Source organism: Melitaea cinxia, chromosome 20 (genome assembly GCF_905220565.1).
Source record: "Melitaea cinxia chromosome 20, ilMelCinx1.1, whole genome shotgun sequence".
Taxonomy (NCBI): domain Eukaryota; kingdom Metazoa; phylum Arthropoda; class Insecta; order Lepidoptera; family Nymphalidae; genus Melitaea; species Melitaea cinxia.
Window position 1 is genome coordinate 3379708 of NC_059413.1, and position 22326 is coordinate 3402033.

General features: G+C 40.8%; 1 protein-coding gene across 1 annotated transcript in view; it reads left to right on the forward strand.

Moving 5' to 3' along the window:
• Positions 1-580: 580 nt before the first annotated feature.
• LOC123663641 (citron rho-interacting kinase) overlaps positions 581-22326 on the forward strand; it is a 32200-nt gene continuing 10454 nt past the window's right edge. The window contains exons 1-20 of the mRNA XM_045598308.1: positions 581-785; positions 1001-1098; positions 1529-1681; positions 1971-2167; positions 3028-3193; positions 7460-7575; positions 7815-7995; positions 8487-8622; positions 8737-8830; positions 9675-9857; positions 10960-11224; positions 11745-11810; positions 14015-14221; positions 15542-15658; positions 16078-16230; positions 18414-18671; positions 18893-18961; positions 19049-19296; positions 19637-19793; positions 21716-21817. Of these exons, the coding sequence (XP_045454264.1) occupies positions 581-785; positions 1001-1098; positions 1529-1681; positions 1971-2167; positions 3028-3193; positions 7460-7575; positions 7815-7995; positions 8487-8622; positions 8737-8830; positions 9675-9857; positions 10960-11224; positions 11745-11810; positions 14015-14221; positions 15542-15658; positions 16078-16230; positions 18414-18671; positions 18893-18961; positions 19049-19296; positions 19637-19793; positions 21716-21817 (3171 nt within the window). The remainder of the gene's footprint in view (positions 786-1000; positions 1099-1528; positions 1682-1970; positions 2168-3027; positions 3194-7459; positions 7576-7814; positions 7996-8486; positions 8623-8736; positions 8831-9674; positions 9858-10959; positions 11225-11744; positions 11811-14014; positions 14222-15541; positions 15659-16077; positions 16231-18413; positions 18672-18892; positions 18962-19048; positions 19297-19636; positions 19794-21715; positions 21818-22326) is intronic.

Sequence of the window (22326 nt, forward strand, 5' to 3'; positions counted from 1 at the left end):
GCAACGAATACAGCACCATCTGTATCGTTCCACCTAGGGTCCGTGGTCGTCGCGAATGATCACTTGACGTCATAGATGACCTCACTTGATTTGAACTTGATAAACTTTTTCGAATCACACTATCTCTTATTCGAATCGTCAAAGACGCAACGACAAATTCATGGGAATCTTTGTTGAATTAAATTTTACTCTAATCCATGTGAAATATTTACTCGAAACTCCTACAGCTGCATGTTTTTATTATGCCGCCATATTGCGAGCATACAACGCTCAAATATGCGTTCCACCTATAAAATTTGCCTACAACGCCCGCAGCGTATTTACGTTAGTGGAACGACAATTTCAGCGATCAACTTTTCGTGATCGAATGCATTGCGGGCGCTATAAGTGGAACGTAGCTAATGTCATTTTTGTATTTGACATTTGAATTGTTATTTCGATTTTCAAAAAGTAACGGATGAACTACCGGTCTCGAGAAACGATAGTTTCTGGGTTGAAAATCACGCATTAGTGTAAACAAAACATAATACAGAAATGTTATATTGCTAATGTTAAGTATTTATTGTGTAAATTGTTCCAAATGGAACCGTCTAAGGAGGCTATAGCCGTTCGCATTACACGATTAAACAGACAGATTATTGGTAAGGTGACCGGTGGGACTAGTAAACTCAGTAGGAAAATTGACCGTGAGACGTTATTGGATGCTTTAACTGTTTTATACGATGAGTGTAATGAAGATCCTGTTAAGAAGTGCGATGAACTTGTACGGATTTTCTTAGACAAGTGTAAGTAACCCATGTTTTGCATCATGACTGACTAACATCTTCATCATCCCTAACACACGGACAGATGTATTAGTAAAAAAAAATGCTTTAATATTATGAGAATTTACATATATTTTAGAATATTCGATAAGCTATCAAGAATATAGTAGGTAATAGATTTATTATTGCGACTGTTTGTTTATTCATTTCCCTGAAATCTGGTGATAATTTTTTAGATCGAAGTACTTTAGCGGATTTGAAAAGAGCTCGTGTTAGTATTTCTGATTTTGAGCTAATACATATAATTGGTCGTGGGCACTATGGAGAAGTACATGTAAGCATTTTAAAATAAATTAATAATTCTTTTTATTTATTTTTATATCTAATAAATGAACGCTTTAATATTCAATCCAGTAGGTCAATTACTATACTCCTAGCTAGGTTTAAAATAATCTGTACTAAGGAATCTAATTTAATTGACTGTTATCTTATAAAAAATTTCTATAGCAATAATTTCATACTTTTTATCATTATTTGACTTTTATAATTTTTCTGTGTATTTTTTATTTTTTGTATACTTACAGTAATACTATATATATACAGTTATATATATAAATTAGTATTTTTGTAACATAAATGATAAATAGTCTATAAATTGATTCATTGTTCAAAACAAAAACAAAAAAATTTGATGAAAAAAAAGTTGAAAAGAAGCTTGATGCTAAGCTATGTTTTGCCAATGAACAAGTTAAATTTTTTAATAGATGGTACGTGAAAAACAAACATCTGATGTGTATGCACTTAAAAGTATCAGAAAGGATCAAGCTCGAAAGCGTGTGTCAGGTGCAGAAGATGAGAGAGACATTCTAGCTAATGCTGCAGGATGCTGGATACCACGCTTGCAATATGCTTTTCAGGTTCATTTTAATCTTATTCTGATAGCTATTATTTAAGAAAATTTTATTCCAATTTACATGTTTTTAAAAAGTAATTGCAGAGATTCATGAGAATTCCATTTGTGCAGAATCTAAATTCATATTATTTAATTTTTTTTAGCAATAATATAATTATAATATGTTTCAAAATTGCTTTTACCTACCTATCTATACGTATGTACCTATATATACTATACCAATTATAAGCCTACTTAAATAAAAAGATTTTTGATTAGTTTATTAAAAGTATTAATTTAATTACTCCTATTAGGATGCCACGAATTTATACCTTGTTATGGAGTTATGTAATGGTGGGGACTTGGCTGGTTTGCTGGCTCGTCGTAATAACCCACTATCAGAACGCGATGCCGCCTTCTATATAGCTGAAGTAGCGCACGCACTCAAAACTCTTCACGGTATGGGCTACGTGCACAGAGACGTTAAGCCACAAAATATTTTGTTAGACAGGTTTGTTAACTATCTAAATTTTTAATTGCTTGCTTTGATTAAATGTGATATTTGATAAACACCTTGGCTATGCATGTGCATAATTACAGTGACTTCAATTTTGTAGCTATTAAAATACTAAATGAAGAAATAAAATGTTTAATAAATATTATTATTCAAAAATGGGGGCCATCCATAAATTACGTCACGTAAATATCACGATTTATGGACCCCTTTCCCATGCTTGTTGCAGATGGTTACATTTTTGAGCCCCTACTTAGGGTGGGTGTGGTCTTATGCTATTAAAACATGTCATCAGGTTTATGCTAAAACTTATACTAGGTACAAAATAGTTATCCGTGTTTTTGATTAGACTGTTTCACAGGCACTGCTATGTACTAAAATTCTATGATTTCTTGCCGTCAAAAAATAAGACATAACATAAATATCATAATTAATTATAAGAATTAGACTTTAAATCCTATCTTATCCAGAGGTTTTTGCTCAACAGTCAGTGGCAGATTAAAAAAATTGCTGCCAGTTGGCTATTCAATTTTTGTCATTCCTAGTGATCACTAAAACTCAATACCCTATTTCCTAGTAGAAGTACAGTCAGGTGTGGATCTAGCCCTCAAAAAGGTTTATCCATTGTTGTACAAAGGTAGTGGGCATGCCCATTCATTTTCTGGATCTGTATAATAGTGCTTCAATAATAAATAAAATTTGGATAAAATTTGCCACTCTGGGCTTCGGTCTACTCAGCCTACTTGGTAAGTCAACTACTGCCAACAGTGAGACTTCAATAGGCTGATTCAGTTCCGTTTTAGAATAAGATCCCATTATGTTAAATTATACTTAAAATCATATGTAATCTATTCCAGATGCGGTCATGTGAAGCTAGCAGATTTCGGGTCGTGTGCTCGTCTCTCGGAGGGAGGTTGCGTGACTGGTGCCACCGCTGACTACGTGGCCCCTGAGCTGCTGGGAGACTGCTCCGGCGCGCACACTGTGTGTCTAGAATACTGCCGCCGGGTTAACACTGCCATTGTGGGTTCGCACGCACTAACGCTTGTAGTCATAGACTACTACAGTAGTAGTACGTAGTTTGGAGTGATAAGGGCTGTCATCATACTAGTTTTTAAATGGACTATATATGAAGTGTTTAACAAGGAGTCCGTGATAAACAAATATAACAAACAAAGGCAGAGGAAACCTAATTATGTCACCCTAATTGTGTCAAACATTTCTATATAAACTACTTAGCTGCCCAGACAGACTTCATTCTGTCAAAAGTTAATAGCAATTTTTTTTTTATTTTTTTAATAATACCTTTAGTAATTTAGATGATAGCAGTCCTATATTAAATATTGAGGTGATATTGTTTATCAAATTAAGAATGTAGTTTAATATAATCTGGTGTTTGATTATGCTAAAGACTAAATTAAAAATTATATTGTTTGTATTTACTAAACAAAAAGTAATTTGGTATGTCATGTGCACGCTCAAATTTGCACGCTGGGCATCTTGGTTATGCGGACAAGAAGCAGCCTATATATGTGACTGAGCACTTATCACCGGCCAATAAAAGACTTCATGCGGCGGTAAGAGACGCAGTTAAAGAAAAAGATTATCAGTTTGTCTGGGTGCGAAATGGCAAGATATTTGTGCGGAAGAATGCTACGTCGCGATCATTGGTTATCAGCACAATAGACGCTATTAAAAGACTTTAAAATTTAATATCGTAAATTGTAAAATTGGTTGTAACAAGTAATAATAATTTATCTATCTACTACCAGAACGTGAGAGGTTTGAGAACGAAGTGTGAAGAGTTTTATATGAATGTACTAAAATATGACTATGATATATTAATTCTAGTAGAAACGTGGTTAAATGATAATATTTTTGATCGTGAAATTTTAGACGCGAGATACAGTATTTTTAGGCGAGACCGAAGTTCCACCTCATCCTCTTTATATAAAAAAGAGGGAGGTGGTGTTTGTATAGCAGTTAACAAGAACATTAAAGTAAATAGAAAGGTCAAATGGGAATCCGAGTGCGAGGATATTTGGCTTACGCTTAGTTTAGGCAACGCTGACGGTACCGATCTGTTCTTAAACATCTGTGTAGTGTATATACCCCCACCTATAAATCAGGACTATCTAAAAACTTTTCTCTCAAGCGTAACTAAAGCTATCAGTAGTATAACAAACATGTCAACAACGATCATCTTCGGGGATTTTAATCTGACAAATATAATCTGGAAGTATGACGAACATTTATCAGCCTACATTCCTCTACCGTGTAATAACACAACAGATAATATATTTATGGATGAAATGCAATTTAATAATTTATATCAATGTAATCATATTAGAAATAAAAATAACCGAATTCTTGACTTGATCTTAACTGACTCACCGACAAGACTCAAAATTTCAGAATGTTTATCTCCCTTGGCAAAGTTAGATGTTCATCACCCGGCTCTGGAAATTAATTTTAACATGATACAAGTGAAACGATCACTTAAGAGTAACAGGACCCCAAGATTGAACTTTAATAAATCAGATTACCAACAAATTAATAAAGAAATTGCAACTGTAGTTTGGAGGGATAGATGGAAGGATATGGACATAGAGGATATGGTGGGTGATTTCTACACTATCTTAAATTCAATCATAGAAATGTACACTCCATATTCTAGGCCTCACAATGAAAAATACCCTAACTGGTTCAGCATTCCCCTAATAAAGTGTTCAAGAGAGAAACTAAAGTTCCATAAAAAGTATAAAAAATATGGTAACCCCAGGGATAAAGACACATTTAACCTTCTTAGAAATAGATGTGATGTGATGTTAAAGGAATGTTACAAAATCTTTAAAGACAATGCTGTAAACACAATTAGAGTTCAACCTAAACGAATTTGGTCATTCGTAAAGAGTCAAAAAAGTAATAGCCTTTCTATACCCAATCAAATGCACTTGGGTGATAGAGTTGCTGCAGGTGGTCAGGAAATAGCCGATTTATTCTCAGAATATTTTCAATCGGTCTATACGTCACATAATAACTTCATACCTGGAAATTGTAACCCTGTGCTTGAAGAGAGTTCGTCATCCTTCAGTAAGTGTACATTAACCGAAACTGAAATACTAACTGCTCTTAAAAGATTAGATACAAATAAAGGACCAGGATTAGATGGAATACCAAATAAGTTTTTAAAACAATGTGCTGAAACCTTAGCAACGCCATTGCATATATTATACAATAAGTCCCTAACAGAGGGTATCTTTCCAGCAATATGGAAGCAAGCTCGGTTGACACCAATACACAAGAAAGGCGATATGTCTAACATATGTAATTATAGGCCGGTGTCGATTCTCCCTGCAATTGGAAAAGTCTTCGAGGGATTAATAGAGAAAAAAATTTACTGGCACGTTAAGGAAATTATTCATTCGGAACAACATGGCTTTATGCCCAAAAAATCAACAGCATCTAACTTGATAGGTTTTATTAGTGACGTCGCTGAGGCTCTAGATGATGGAGATGAAGTACATGCTGTATATACAGATTTCAGCAAGGCGTTTGATTTAATAGACCATACTATGTTACTTCAAAAAATTTCGGCACTCGGTATTCACGGTTCTTTGTTAAGGTGGTGTGAGTCATACCTTCAAACAAGGTCACAATTAGTAATGGTACGTGGCTACTCTTCAAGAAGTAGAATTATACCAACTGGCGTCCCGCAGGGCTCGCATATGGGTCCTTTGCTATTTGTTATATATATAAATGACTTGGCTCAGCAGTTGAAGTGTCCTTTTAAGATGTACGCTGATGATCTAAAGATATATAAATGTATCAAGACTGAAAACGATGTCAAAATACTACAAAAAGATTTAGATAGGAGACAGATATGGAGTGAAAACAATAAAATAAACTTAATATTGAAAAATGTTATCACATAAAATTCACGCGTAAAAAAAAACCCATTACAGCCACATACACATTACAGAAAGCCCATCTAAACGAAGTAAATGAAATTAGAGATTTAGGAGTTATAGTAGACAGTCGTTTAAGCTTTATAAGTCACGTAGATAGCATTGTTAAAAAGGCCTCTAGACTGTCTGGGTTTATATCAAGGCAAACAAAAATCTTTAAAGACCCTAAAGTTCTTATCCCTATATACAACTGCTTAGTAAGAAGCATCTTAGAATATAACAGCCCAATATGGACACCTGGGTATGCAGTGCACATCAAAAGAATTGAGCGGATCCAAAAAAGATTCGTTTATCATTTAACTTACATTAACAATAAATGCAAAAATTTAGAAACTTATGACTCTAGACTAAAGTATTATAATCTCAAACCCTTAAGTACTCGTCGGAAAATAGCGGATGTTTTGACTTTATACAAAATTATACATGGTTTAATGATCTGTCCGAACTTTTTAAGTAAAATTGATTTTAAGATCCCACGTTCTGGTAGTCGTCTGTCAAATATGTATAGCTTTCAATTACCGCATTTTCGTACTAATATTGGACATCATTCGGTTTTATATAGAATTCTGTCATCCTATAATGATTTATGTCCAAACTTTGATATTTTCAATGGCTCCTTGGCCACGGCCAAGAATATCGTTCATAGATTGGTTAAATAGTTTTTTTTTAAATAGTTTTTAATATTTATTTTGTGATTAGTTTAAGCTGAACATGTCAAAATTGCATGCTGTGTTCACTGTAATTAGAATGAACATTGTACACCTTTCAAATTGTTACATACACAAACCTTTTTTTATATTGTATCATTCAATTTGTGAACCGAATAAAAAAAAAAAAAAAAAAAAAATGTGTGTTGTTGCCAACATTTTTTTAATGTAATTATACTAGCTGACTCCGCAAACATTGTTTTGCCATACAAGTTATTAACACTCTTAATAATAAAAATGTTGGACGATTCTCGGACCTACCTGATATGCACACAAAATTTCATAAAAATGGGTCCAGCTGTTTCAGAGGAGTATTGTAACTAATATTGTGACACAAGAAATTTATACATATTATTACTTTATTTATATAATATTTTGTTTTGAAGTAACTTGCATGTATTTTATTTCGTAAATTTACAAATTTACTAAAGAAATTCTCTATATGGTGTATACAGATAATTTCTTCAGTAAATTTAACCAGTTTATTTGTTTTAGTGAAGTAGTTTTTTTTCCTATTTATAAGTATATAAAAATGGAAAAAAACATCAATTTGTGTGGAAATAGTTTCATTTTTTATTTTATTTATATTAATGCTTTCTGTTCATTTATTTCAGTCCGCTTGCGATTACTGGTCATTGGGCGTGATTGCATTCGAACTTGTGACGCTCAACAGGCCATTTTCTTCAGGAGATGATGACTCAACTGCTCAAATTCTTAGCAACATTCAAAAGTTTGTTTATTTTTGTATTTTAAATAATTTAAAATAATATTGTCAACAATAAGCTCTGTACAATCAATTTTTCGTCTTGTATCAATAAACTAATAAGAAATTAAAAATATACAAATATTATTATGGTTACAAAATTATATAACTGCTGGGTAACAGTTAGGAAATGAGCTCTGGGTCAGTTATCTGATTTCTGAGTGGAGTGCAGACGAGTTATTGTACCCTTATGTGTCATCGTGCAGGTACGAACGCGACCCGAGTGCCGAGCCACCTTTCGAGGCTCCACCCGGCGGTCCATCGAGCACGTGGCGAGGCCTGGTGGCGGGGTTGCTGTGTGTGGCGCCCGCGCGCCGCTTCAACTACCTCGACACGCTGCAGCACGCCGCGCTCGCGCACCTCGCGCTGCACGCCATTCGCGACCAGGTCACGTCACCGCCCACCTACCACTCGACACGACCCCAGTGGGAGTCCCATACTCCTCGCCCGCGCACCGCTTCAACTACCTCGACACGCTGCAGCACGCCGCGCTCGCGCACCTCGCGCTGCACGCCATTCGCGACCAGGTCACGTCACCGCCCACCTACCACTCGACACGACCCCAGTGGGAGTCCATACTCCTCGCCCGCGCGCCGCTTCAACTACCTCGACACGCTGCAGCACGCCGCGCTCGTGCACCTCGCGCTGCACGCCATTCGCGACCAGGTCACGTCAACGCCCACCTACCACTCGACACGACCCCAGTGGGAATTTTTTTCCTCCTCCAGAGGGCTCAGCGGTCGTACGCGTCGTGTTGTTGGTTTTATAAATTATTGTTATTACTTTCTTTAAATCACTTGATCATAGTTACTATTCATATTTGTAATATTCGCAGTCCTATCTGCTTCTAAATAAGATTTAATGTTTCTCCTTAACAGGTACCTCCGTGGGTGCCACACATTCGAGGTCCCGAAGACACTTCATATTTGGCCAGTCCCGTGCGTGAAGTAGCACCCCCTTCCGCTGCCCCTTTTCGAACTCGTCCACCTTTTGCTGGACACTTGCCATTCGTTGGTAAGTATGACTGTCTTAATATTATTAAATGCTGGAAAACAAATTTATGTATTTACATCCATTTTTGTGGTGATAGATTTCACAAATATAGATAAAATTTTAATTTTATTTCAGGTTACTCATATGTATCAATAGAGGAAAATGAAGATAAAAGCAGCGGCTTTAACGCTTCACACGACTGCACAGCTATCGATCTAGCAACTTTCAAGTAAGCCCAATCTACATTTCATTATCTGTGCTATATCACGACTTATTAGGTAAAATTTAAATCATTAATTAAGTATTGAGTTGAAAGAGTAAATGGTTTTTATATATAAACACAAGTTAGTTATGGGCTTAAATCCTGGCTAGAATTACAGAAGTGTCCACAAGTGTCGAAACAATATGAGTTATACATAAGTGTCGTAACCATAGGAGTTGTACATAGGTGTCGTAACAATATGAGTTGTACACAAGTGTTGTACCAATACGAGTTGTACACAAGTGTCGTAACAATATGAGTTGTACACAAGTGTCGTAACAATAGGAGTTGTACATAGATGTCGTAACAGTAATAGGTGTACACAAGTTTCGTAACAATACGAGTTGTACACAAGTGTCGAAATAATACGAGTTGTACATAAGTGCCGTAACAATATGAGCTGTACACAAGTATCGTAACAATATGAGTTGTACACAACTGTCGTAACAATATGAGCTGTATACAAGGATTATTATTATATACTTTATTGCACTAAAAATAATGTACAGAAAAATTAAAATAATAAAAGGATCGTAACAATATAACTTATAAACAAGTGTTGTAACAATATGGACGACGCGTTGGCGCAGTAATCACAGCACTGGCTGTTGCGCTGCCGATCTCTTGTTCTATCCCCACTTACGACATACATTAGTATTGGCCGTATAGCCCATATAGATGTTTGTCATGGTATGGGCGTTCGTGTATTGTGCGTGCTTCCAGACTCTCGGTCCAGGACAAGAATAGCTAGGGGTCGTAGCAGCGTTAATTATTTATTATTAAGTAATGAATAAGAGTTGCATACGTTCAGATCGGCGGAGAAGCTGGCGGCGCTGCGCGCGCGCGAGGTGGCGTCGCTGCAGAGCAAGCTGGCGGCGGCCGAGGCGGCGGCGGGCGCGGCGGCCGAGCGCGCGCGCCGCGACGCCGACGCGCACGCCGAGCGCCTGCGCGCGCGCCTGCAGGCCGAGCTCACCGCGCTCGCCCTGCAGAACAAGTGCGCACTGCTGATGCTCTTAGCGCGAGCTCGCCCTGACCGTATGTCCGGCCGGGCTGCGAATGCTTTAGGACACGTTGAGACTGCGGATTTTTGTTTCATAAAGTTAATATAGCGTTTTTAATCGACTTCAAAAAAGGAAGAGGTTTCTCAATTCGACTGCATATGTTTTTTTTTAATGTTTATTCGGGGATATAACTTTCTCGTTTATGAACCGATTTTGATAATTCTTTTTTTGTTGGAAAGGAGATATCCCAAGAGTGGTACCATGATAAGGAAACCAGGATCTGATGATGGAATCCTAGAGAAATCGAGGGGAACCCTCGAAAATCGTAGTGACGACTAGTGCATGTGTTAATTTTTTTCGTCTACTTACGTTGTATTATTTTGTCGATATAATTGAAGTCGGTTTATTTTTACGTTTGCTAGCAAACACAATTATAATTAATCTCAAATTTTACTTTAGTAAATATTACTAAAGTAAAATGTGTATCGTATACTTTGTATCATTCATCAGTTAAATATTGATTATATTTATACTGTTTAAGCAATCCACATACTTACTGGATTCTCATTAGTATTGTAGTGCACATCACTACTAATCGAACTATCACTAACTTATCGCTGAACCCAATCTTGGCTACATCTTGCTTGTGTCGTATAACTAGTTTTTTTTTTTCTCATCTAAACTTTCGACTCACCAGTTTGGAAAAGAGACTTTTCTTAAGCTAACTTATTCATTCCAATTCTATCAATTATGTTTTTCATACTCCCATTCTTTCTACCTATGTTTTTCATTCATCATCATTCATTCTACGGCTGGCTTTCCAACTAATCTAGGCTGTACTTTTCTTTTTGTATATTTTCTTATTTTCGTATATATATAAAGTGAGTGTATGTCTGTATGTCCTTTATAGAATTGTAAACTATGCATTTGATCATGTCATGATCTGTAGCAAAGTGTTGTGCATATGCCCAGAAAGGTTTCTGAGTTGGTACAACCAAAAAAAAAAGAAAAGCGTACCAGCCGTATAAACAGTTTAACACGATTCCCAACAGAAAAATCAACGATATATAACATAACTTCTGCTATCTCACACAGGCGACTGGAACGTCAGATAGAAGTGGAAAAAGAGGAGCGTATGGCTCTGCAGCGGACCAACCAGGAATTAAGCTGCGGAGTGGCGGAGCGGAATGGGGCTGAGCTGAGGGCGGCTCAGGCGCGCGCCAGGGACCTGCAGGCGGAGAGAGACCTGCTGAAGGAGGAGTGCGCGCGGGCCGAGGCCAGGGTGCGCGGCCTGCAGGCCGAGTGCTCCAGCGCGCAGGCGGCCACCGAGGCGGCGCGCGCGCAGCAGAAGCACTACAAGGTATGTACGGCAGAAAATATCTTAGGCAAACTATTAAGTATCACGACTGGGGGTTGGGGTAGGAACGGCAGCGCGCTAGCGATGCTTATGTTGTTGCATATCGATTTCTAAAATATTAACTGAGAAGAAATAATTTACCTCCTGCTGTTAAAATCTATTCGTAACTTATTTACAGGATAAATTTTTACCACAACCGATGAAGATTATTTGATTAAATATATGTATATTTTTTAGTATAATTTTATGTTATATTGACCTTTGTGAATGATTTTTTTTTATATTACAAGATAATGCAATTTTTTATGGTTTTACTAACTAATGACAATATTACAAAAAATAAGAACTTGTGCTTTTTGAGTTTCCAATTATTGCATCCAAACCCACAAGAAAACGAAACTTTGTGATGCAAATGAAATCATTTAACTTGAAATATACTAGTTACCTAATACAAAAAATTTGAATTGAATAATAGTTGGGTCCATGTAAAAACAGGATATGACAGTAATTTTCCGTTGATCAGGATATCATTCAGAATGTTCAAGATTTACGGCACAGGTGGCTCACTGAAATTAATGTGAAACCAATTGTAAGTTTCAACTGAAATTATTTGTTGTTGGTCCTCGTTAGTTTCCAAAATTTTATTCAACTATTGGACACATATCACATGTAGTTGTAGATAGTTAGATTTATATTGTAATGATAAAACAAATTATTATTTAATATTTCACTAGTTAATAATCAGTAGTTAGGTTTATTATTGAGTTGTATTATTTATTTATTTATTTACACATTATCATACATCAAACAAGAAATAAAATAAATAAGCAACATTAACAGTAATTAGTAAAAAATTTACGAAAGGTGGTTTTATTGCTCAAAAGCAATGTCTTCCAGGCAACCTTAGGGCAAAGGAGATGATATTATTATTGAAGGTGTAGGTGTACAGTTTAATGTTATAGAAAATAGTGTGAAACTAAATATACGAAAAAAAATAAATAAAAAAACGAAATATACAGCTACAGCACGGACGCGGAGCACGAAGAATTTCGTACAATGACCTTTTTGCCTACTGCCAGTGGTTCTCAAAATTTTATATAAAGTACGAAGCTTTAAGAAATCGGTAGAGTTTAGAATTTGGAATGTCTTAGAACTCGTTGTTTGCACACTACACTAAATCTACGCTGTCTGTCCGTGGATCGGTCTAGTCACAAAATAATATAGCAGAGGCTACATCTGTGACAAAGCGAATGTGGAAGTCTCTTTGTCACGGTTATCTCGCATGGTCACACAGGTGTGGCAATAGATTAACATTATTATGAAATAAAAAAATATAAAACCTCGTTTAGAGATTCGATTTCACGTTCAAAATAAGAAATTATTTCTTTATTCTTTTGAAACAAAACTTCTTTACGCACGTTTGATTTGGGCAGTAAGCTGATGAATGCGTGACGGGAGCATTACGATAAGTGTGATCGGGCGAGGTGAACGGAAGTTGAGAGGGAGATATAAGTTAGTGAAAGTAGAAAGAAAGAGAGCTGCGTTTCGTAAGTTCTACTTCAGTCGTGTGGTCAAAAGTATTTGAACCGACTAAAATAGGTTAGCAAAAATCGGGTTACTTGAGATTTTTATTTTTTTACTCGCTTTTTTTAGTATGTAACTAACAAATATTGTACCATTTTACAATCTTGATTAAATTCGCAAACTTTTAATGGCACTTGCCAAGGCACTTTAGTAATTTTTTTTAAAGGAGGGCTTTTCAAAGTTGACAAATTTTGAAAATTTTAAATTCATAGTTTAACAAATAGTCTTAATTCTAGAAAACTTGGGGCAATTGTATCATTATTTTGGTCAATGTACGAAATTCTTCGTGCTCCGCGTCCGTGCTATAGATTGTTTACATATATATACATCTATACATACATACACACATGTATTTCACTTAATATTTACAAAATCAATGCAATTTAGGACTAGATTTTCGAATTTGTGTAGCCATATTATTTATAATAAAAAGAAAATACCGGCAATGACCAATTATATCAAATTAAATTAAAGCGACATGCTCATTATAAACCAGTTGAAGTAAGCCTTTCAGACAGGCAATTAATGCTAGTATTTGTTTCAAAATAATTTTGTCATTTAATAAATTACTATACTGAGTAAAAACTTGATAGTTCAGATCATTCCTAGACAAATTTTTAATGTATTAATAAATTAATGATTGATGTTGTTGTAGTTTTCGTGTGTATTTTTTTTTTCTTTTTTTTGTAGTTTTGTAGTTGTTTACCCAGAATACGCTTAGATCAGTATTTATTGAAATTAGTACTTTATCTATTTATAAAAAATTCTGTATGTTTCTAATAGATATTTGTAAATTATTTGGAACTAAAAAGTATATTCATTTTGTTCATATTTATAAAAAAAAGGGTGTGTCAGTTACGACGTACGACTGGAGTTTACTCCGTCAGATGGCGTAATTAGAAAATGTCGTCGTGATGAGAGATTGCGTTATGAAAAACGTAACGAGGTCATTCTCTGAGGTCTTATATTTCTTTCATACTTTATGAAAATCGATTCCTAAGGAGTAAACTTCAAAACACATTGATTTTTTATATTCTTGTATACCCATTTTGTTAGTTTTTTGTATATAATAAATCGTCTATCTATTTACACAACCCAATAGATATCCTATGTTTATCATAATTTCATTGTATCATATCATTCGTAATGACATTATACCAAAAAAAAGCCTTGAAAATAATAATAATAATAATAACCGATATCATACAGGAAACGGTGGCTAAAGAGCGTGCCCTACGTCGTCAAACACTCAGCGGTGGGGACATAGACGCTCGGCTGGCCGCTGCCGAAGCGACGGCGGCCAGAGAGCTGCGAGCCCGCCGTGACGCCGATGAGCGCCTCGCTACCTCGGAGCGAGAGGTTCTGCGACTGCGCGCTCACGCAGACGACCTCTCCGACCGACTGGCCGCTGCTCAGGTCTCTGTTGTGACTGTTTGTGGCTTAGATGTACCATTGATTACTTTCGATTCTGGACATAATTATTGTGGTCAATATTGCTGTGCTTCACCTATTGATTGAGGTAGAGTACAAGACTAGTACTACAAGTAGACTAGACTAGCTCGTTGGCTCCAGGGCTTTGGGTTCAATTCCCACCCCGAGTCTGGGTGTAATATACATATTTATTTATATATGTATTATTTATATGTATGTTTATCGAATAATTGTGTTTGTCAGATAAACGGAAAAAACCGACTTCAATTACATCGACAAGTAATACAACGTAGATCGACGAAAAAATAGTCAAGTAACTACGCGTTATCAAAGATTACTCAAAAAGCAGTTTTCAGATCTCGATAAAATTTAAATGTGACCGCGTGATGAACATCTGCTTTTGGTTAAATTAAAAATTATCAAAATCGGTACACCCAGTAAAAAGTTATGCGGATTTTCGAGAGTTTCCCTCGATTTCTCTAGGATCCCACTATCAAATCCTGGTTTCCTTATCATGGTACAAAACTAGGGATATTTCCTTTCCAACAAAAAAAGAATTATCAAAATCGGTACATCGACTAAAAAATTATGTGGTATAACACAACGTAGGTCGACGAAAAAAGCGTCAAGTAAAAACGCATTATTAGATATAACTCGAAAAGTAGTTGTTAGATCTCAAATAAATTTAAATGGGACCAATTGACACACATCACCTTTCGATTAAAAGAAAAATTGTCGAAATCGGTCCACCCGGTCAAAAGTTCTGAAGTAAATAACATTAAAAAAAAATACAGTCAAATTGAGAACCTCCTCCTTTTTTGGAAGTCGGTTAAAAAAATATAGCTATACCAGTCTGCAGTTACCTAAAACACAAGCATTAAGTTGCTTACTTTAGGAACAGTTGACAGATGATGATGATGTGTGTGTATGCTGGAAATATTTATTATTTACAAGAAGAAATATCTTGGGAGTTTCGCTTTTAACTCTAATTAATAGATTAAGATAAATGTGATTTTAGTTTGTGGAATGACTATTCAAAAGTGCTTTTGTAGCCTATTTGAATATATTAAGTTATGATTTAGATCTTAATCTCAACCTTATAGAAGATCATAGTTAAGTAAAATTGCTCTCAACCAGTGTTATGTTTCTGTGGCCAGAAGGGTAATCAGAGATCTTAGAGAGATTCCGGGTTAGGATCAGCAATTTATGGTATTTCAGGCATCCATTCTGTTTTTGCAAACTGTCCATAGTTTTAATGTTCATTTTAATAAAAACAAAATAAGTAATATGATATATGTTACGCAGGATTCGATAGCAGAAAAGGAACGCCTAGTCTGTACAACTAATCAACAACTGAACGAGGCTCAAGTGCAATTGGCGCAAGAGCGCATGCGTGTGACCACCTTGACAGCGCAAGTACAGGTACTCCCATCTATAACAATATACTAACAACTGCCTGTAATGATTTTATAATGTAAAATTTGTGGCAAACCACTATTTTATTATAATTCTTTTTTTATTTTACTCTTGACTGCTATTACATTTTATTAATTTCTTTCGATGTAATGAAAGTAAGTAGAGAATAATTTATTGAAGTAGAGTAGGAAATATTTAGCTCAAAATTTTGAATATCCCAACTGTGACATTCAAACTTAAAGTCGTCAAGCAGTCTTGTGTTCATATATCACGATAGCTGGAGCTGCTGGGGGGGGCGGGGGTAGTATCGGCAGATCCATTGCATCGTTCCTTGAGTTTCAGGCGTCCATAGGCTACGGTATCCGTTACAGGATAGCGTTAAGCGGGCGTACGCTCGTACCTTCTACATCTGCTATGTGTTGCAGGAGTTGGAGCGCGGCGTGAGCGCGGCGGGCGCCCGCGAGGCGGCGCTGGAGGAGCAGTGCGCGCGCACCGAGGCGCGGCTCGTGCAGAGGCTCGAGGCGGCCGAGGCGCGCGCCGCGGCCGCGCTGCACGACGACGCGCGCCACCGCGAGAAGGTAGCGCGCCGCGTGACGCGACACGGGACTGTAGTCGGGCGGGCAGGTCGCCGTGTTCTTAGGCGCGGCTCGTGCAGAGGCTCGAGGCGGCCGAGGCGCGCGCCGCGGCCGCGCTGCACGACGACGCGCGCCACCGCGAGAAGGTAGCGCGCCGCGTGACGCGACACGGGACTGTAGTCGGGCGGGCAGGTCGCCGTGTTCTTAGGCGCGGCTCGTGCAGAGGCTCGAGGCGGCCGAGGCGCGCGCCGCGGCCGCGCTGCACGACGACGCGCGCCACCGCGAGAAGGTAGCGCGCCGCGTGACGCGACACGGGACTGTAGTCGGGCGGGCAGGTCGCCGTGTTCTTAGGCGCGGCTCGTGCAGAGGCTCGAGGCGGCCGAGGCGCGCGCCGCGGCCGCGCTGCACGACGACGCGCGCCACCGCGAGAAGGTAGCGCGCCGCGTGACGCGACACGGGACTGTAGTCGGGCGGGCAGGTCGCCGTGTTCTTAGGCGCGGCTCGTGCAGAGGCTCGAGGCGGCCGAGGCGCGCGCCGCGGCCGCGCTGCACGACGACGCGCGCCACCGCGAGAAGGTAACGCGCCGCGTGACGCGACACGGGACTGTAGTCGGGCGGGCAGGTCGCCGTGTTCTTAGGCGCGGCTCGTGCAGAGGCTCGAGGCGGCCGAGGCGCGCGCCGCGGCCGCGCTGCACGACGACGCGCGCCACCGCGAGAAGGTAACGCGCCGCGTGACGCGACACGGGACTGTAGTCGGGCGGGCAGGTCGCCGTGTTCTTAGGCGCGGCTCGTGCAGAGGCTCGAGGCGGCCGAGGCGCGCGCCGCGGCCGCGCTGCACGACGACGCGCGCCACCGCGAGAAGGTAACGCGCCGCGTGACGCGACACGGGACTGTAGTCGGGCGGGCAGGTCGCCGTGTTCTTAGGCGCGGCTCGTGCAGAGGCTCGAGGCGGCCGAGGCGCGCGCCGCGGCCGCGCTGCACGACGACGCGCGCCACCGCGAGAAGGTAACGCGCCGCGTGACGCGACACGGGACTGTAGTCGGGCGGGCAGGTCGCCGTGTTCTTAGGCGCGGCTCGTGCAGAGGCTCGAGGCGGCCGAGGCGCGCGCCGCGGCCGCGCTGCACGACGACGCGCGCCACCGCGAGAAGGTAACGCGCCGCGTGACGCGACACGGGACTGTAGTCGGGCGGGCAGGTCGCCGTGTTCTTAGGCGCGGCTCGTGCAGAGGCTCGAGGCGGCCGAGGCGCGCGCCGCGGCCGCGCTGCACGACGACGCGCGCCACCGCGAGAAGGTAACGCGCCGCGTGACGCGACACGGGACTGTAGTCGGGCGGGCAGGTCGCCGTGTTCTTAGGCGCGGCTCGTGCAGAGGCTCGAGGCGGCCGAGGCGCGCGCCGCGGCCGCGCTGCACGACGACGCGCGCCACCGCGAGAAGGTAACGCGCCGCGTGACGCGACACGGGACTGTAGTCGGGCGGGCAGGTCGCCGTGTTCTTAGGCGCGGCTCGTGCAGAGGCTCGAGGCGGCCGAGGCGCGCGCCGCGGCCGCGCTGCACGACGACGCGCGCCACCGCGAGAAGGTAACGCGCCGCGTGACGCGACACGGGACTGTAGTCGGGCGGGCAGGTCGCCGTGTTCTTAGGCGCGGCTCGTGCAGAGGCTCGAGGCGGCCGAGGCGCGCGCCGCGGCCGCGCTGCACGACGACGCGCGCCACCGCGAGAAGGTAACGCGCCGCGTGACGCGACACGGGACTGTAGTCGGGCGGGCAGGTCGCCGTGTTCTTAGGCGCGGCTCGTGCAGAGGCTCGAGGCGGCCGAGGCGCGCGCCGCGGCCGCGCTGCACGACGACGCGCGCCACCGCGAGAAGGTAACGCGCCGCGTGACGCGACACGGGACTGTAGTCGGGCGGGCAGGCCGCCGTGTTCTTAGGCGCGTCGGTTAGGCGCCGCGTGCAGAGGCCTGACTTACTTCTGTGTCGAGGTCCAGACACACAAATACACGCACGTACACCCAGATCGCGGCAAACGTCCGTATGGCCAAAACATAAACGCCAGCGCAACAGCCACAATCTAGTGCTGTGACCGTTGCGTTGACGAAAATAAAAAATTCGGTGTACCTACAGCCATATCGTTATAAGTAATAAATAATATTTCTCTCTTTATATCGCTACGAGTTCAAACTATTAACGCAGGTGACGAGCTTGGAGCAACTGGTCCGACAGCTGGAGCGCGAAGTGAGCGCGCTAGAGAACCGGACGTGTACGCGTTGTGCTAGCAGGGAGGCGGAGCGCGCCGTGTCCGGTGGCACAGCGGCCGTGTCCAGTGGCACCAACACGGACGACGCGGAGCTGGACGCGCGCAGCGACACGGAGAGCGTGTCCGACGCACACCTGCAGGCGCAGGTGACGCTGCTGAAGGAGCAGCTCGAGCGCGCAGAGGCTCAGCTCCAGGTTGTTCAACTTATCTAAGTTTAATTTTTTTTTCGTAGCTGTTACGTGTTACTATGTATGATTTCCTTACTTTAAATTTACGATTACTGAACTGCAATGTATAAAAATTTTATTCCAGCCTCGTATGGATTTTGTACGGCTAAACTAATTTCGTTTATTATAACGAATAATGTGATTTGAAAGTTCATTATTCATAAATTATATCAAAAGTTCTATCTTAGGCTCGCGCTGATGAATTAGCAGCGCTGCGTCAAGAAGCGAGAGCTGCCAATTTAGCTAGATGGCGCAAGGTATGTATGATGATTTCTATTTATATTTCTAACCCAGAGCTAGGCGTATATGTAATATGGATAAATTTATAAAATGACACATTTTAGGAGAAAGAATATAACGATCTATCTCTAGACGCTAAAGTGACAGCTCGAGACTTAAAGAAACTTGAGGAGCGACTCGCATCGGCCGTAGAGGCGCGTAAGTCGGCGGAAGATAAGGCTCGCTTAGTGCACAGAGAGATCACAACCTTGAAACCACAGTATGAACAGTTGAAGAAAGAGTCGCAGATGTATAAAGAACAGCTGGAGAAGTTGCAGAAAACCAATGAAATATTACAAGCAGAAGTCGATAGGTAAGTAAATATACATAATTTTAATGCGCAAATTAATTTGATTGAGATTAAGTAAAATAACACATTGTGTGGAATTTCGTTCATTAGTATTTTTTTTGTTTCGCCCAACGCTATTTCATTTACCTATAGTAGCATTAATTAAATCATAAGTCTGTGATTTGGAGCGCCATCAAATTGTTTAAAAAAGCAGATAGTACAATCGTTTGTCTACATTCACTAAATAGCTATTAAATTTATATTACAAGCCTACAATTAATTTCCTTCGTACGCGTCATAACCCTCGCACACAAACACGTCGGTACAAACAAATACGTAACAGTAAACCTGGTCCGCCGCGCAGGTCGCGCAACGACATCCGCAAGCTGAAGAGCGAGCTGCAGTACAGCGAGAAGCGGCGCCTGCACGCCGAGGAGCAGGAGGAGCTGTCGGCCCGCGAGCGCGCCCAGCTGCGCGACGAGGTGCAGCCCCTGCGGGCGCGGACCGGCGAGCTCGACCAGGTGAGCTTCTGGCTCCGAACTGAACTTCATTTACGCTTGACTTGGGGACTCAGCTGGTGAATGCGTGACGAGAGAGAGAGATAGGTTCGAGCGCACGTTTTCATTGTCTCTTTTCCTCGTAGCTAGTTTATTTTTCGTACATCCAAGACATAGTGCAGGCCTATTGTGCAGAAGTTTTACTTCAATCGTGTGGCTAAAGCTCACTCAGATTTTGACCAGTTTTTACTCAATCTTTCAAATTTAGAGTAGTTAGGTAGGCACAATGGTATCTTTACCAGTAGGCTGAGTAACCTTGGAGCTTCGGGCGGCAAAATTTGAGGGGGCGGGAGTCAGTCAGTCAGTCAGTTGAGCCTATTGCAGTCCACTGCTGGACCTCCCCAAGTTCGCGGCTGACATCCCGGTTTTGCGCAATCCTCATCCAGCTCACACCGGCAATATTACGTAGATCGTTGGTCCAACGGCTCGGAGAAAGCCCCACACTGCGCTTGCCAAGACGCGGTCTCCACTCCCGAACTCGTCTGCTCCAACGGCCATCAGTCCTGCGACACAGATGACCAGCCCACTGCCACTTCAACTTGCTAATTCTGTGGGCTATGTCGGTTACTTTCGTTCTCTCGATCGAAAAAAAGGTCTGCCAAAATAATCGTGACTAAGCACTTGGTCGTTTTTCGGGTAGCTGACATCACAACGCTGAATCGACGACTAATTGTACTCCTAGTAGGAAATAAGCTATTGATTTCCAGAGGTCATAGGGGCGGCAAAAATTTAATATCCTACTGGCAGCAAATTTGTAAATCCGCCACTGCGTAGGCACTTTGTAAATAAATTATTCTGTTTAGTATTTATACCTTTTGTGTGGAGAAAAATGTTTATCAATGGAAAAGAAAACATAATCATAAACAAAAGACCATTGTCATCTTTATATTAACACAACGCTCACATTACGTTCTCAGTTCTCTATCTGGGATTGGTAAAAACGCGTGACTATATATTTGCATATTAGTTATTGAGTGCTAAACTTTAACTTTATTTCAACATTTTATCGCTTGAAATATAAATATTTAATGAGTACAGAATACTTCTATATATATCATTTATTTTTTAACAAAACTTTTCTGCGACCCCTGCACAATGCGCAATGCTATCCTAACCATGTCGACGAGCGCCCATAATCCGTGCCGATATTTAATTCCCATATATCTAGTGTAATATAACGCCAATTCCTTGAAATAGTTGAATAGTTGGAGTTCGTTCGAGTTTTCTTTGAAATTTTTAGTGCTTGTGGTTTCAAATTGTTGAAATTGTGGAAAAGTCTAATTGACAAGTCTTTAAAACAACCTTCTGATAAGTACAGTGCATCGTTATTGTGCGACAATATTGTTTCCTAGTACAAAGAAAACTTAATTTGAAAGCGTGGCGTACAATTATAAGCGTGAAACGAAGTCACTCGGTGATAAGCCTGTAATGTGGCCGAAACCTAGGTACTTAAGTAAGTTGGTGTGGACGCAACGTGTTCGGGCAGCACTCGCAGCTGACTTATTATGTGGCCGCTGCCGAGCCGTCGACTGTGCATTGTCGACTTTACACTCGCATCTGGTTATAGTAAGTCTTTGAATCGCACAAGATCAGTGTTTTTGTTTATTAGAAGTTTGCGATTGTCGCGCAATTATCATGCCATGTACATATTACTTTACATGACTAAGACAGTGACATGCTAACACTAGCGTTATATGTGAGTCCAAAAAACGACAAGATTTATAGTTTAAGAAAAAAATAACTGTTTGCATGTCACTGTGTTAGAAAATTATAATATAATCATATCAATACAAAGATGTGTTCGTGTTGCTGCCAACATGTAAATTGCGTTCAATATGACTTTCTTTTACTAAACTTCTAATACTAAGGAATTTTTATTGTTTCAGAATAATAAAGCTCTTCAAGAGACGTGTGCTCTACTGGAAGAGCAACTTACTGATCTCGAGAAGTTAACGGACTTGCATGAGATGAAGAACCAGGATCTTGAGGTTATATATATATCATTTATAGTTAAACGTTGTGTCAAGCGTCCTTTGCATTTTAGGTAAAATAATTTTTCTATGGCGATTCGTCAACAATAAATTGTGAATTACTGCAGGAAAACGGCATTCAAAACATCTGAAAATGTCGTATTAATAATACCTTAATCAACTGAGGTAGGGCACAGCAGGAACTGAGGTAGGGCACAGCAGGAATTTCCTGTTCAAAATATGGAGCAGGGGTAGTACCTCGACCTTACAGAAGATCACAGCTAAATAATACTGTTTTCAAGCAGTGTTGTGTTCCTGTTGGTGAGTAATGTGACCAGAGCTCCTGGGGGGATTAGGGATTGGGTCGTCAACGCGCTTGCGATGCTTCTGATGTTGCTATAAGCTACGGTAATCTCCTACCATCAGGTGAGCCGTACGCTTGTTTGCCGAACTAGTGCTATAATATTGTATCTCTTAAAAAACAAAAAGAAACTTAGTTTTATCCTTTGCTGAAGTTTGGAGTGTTT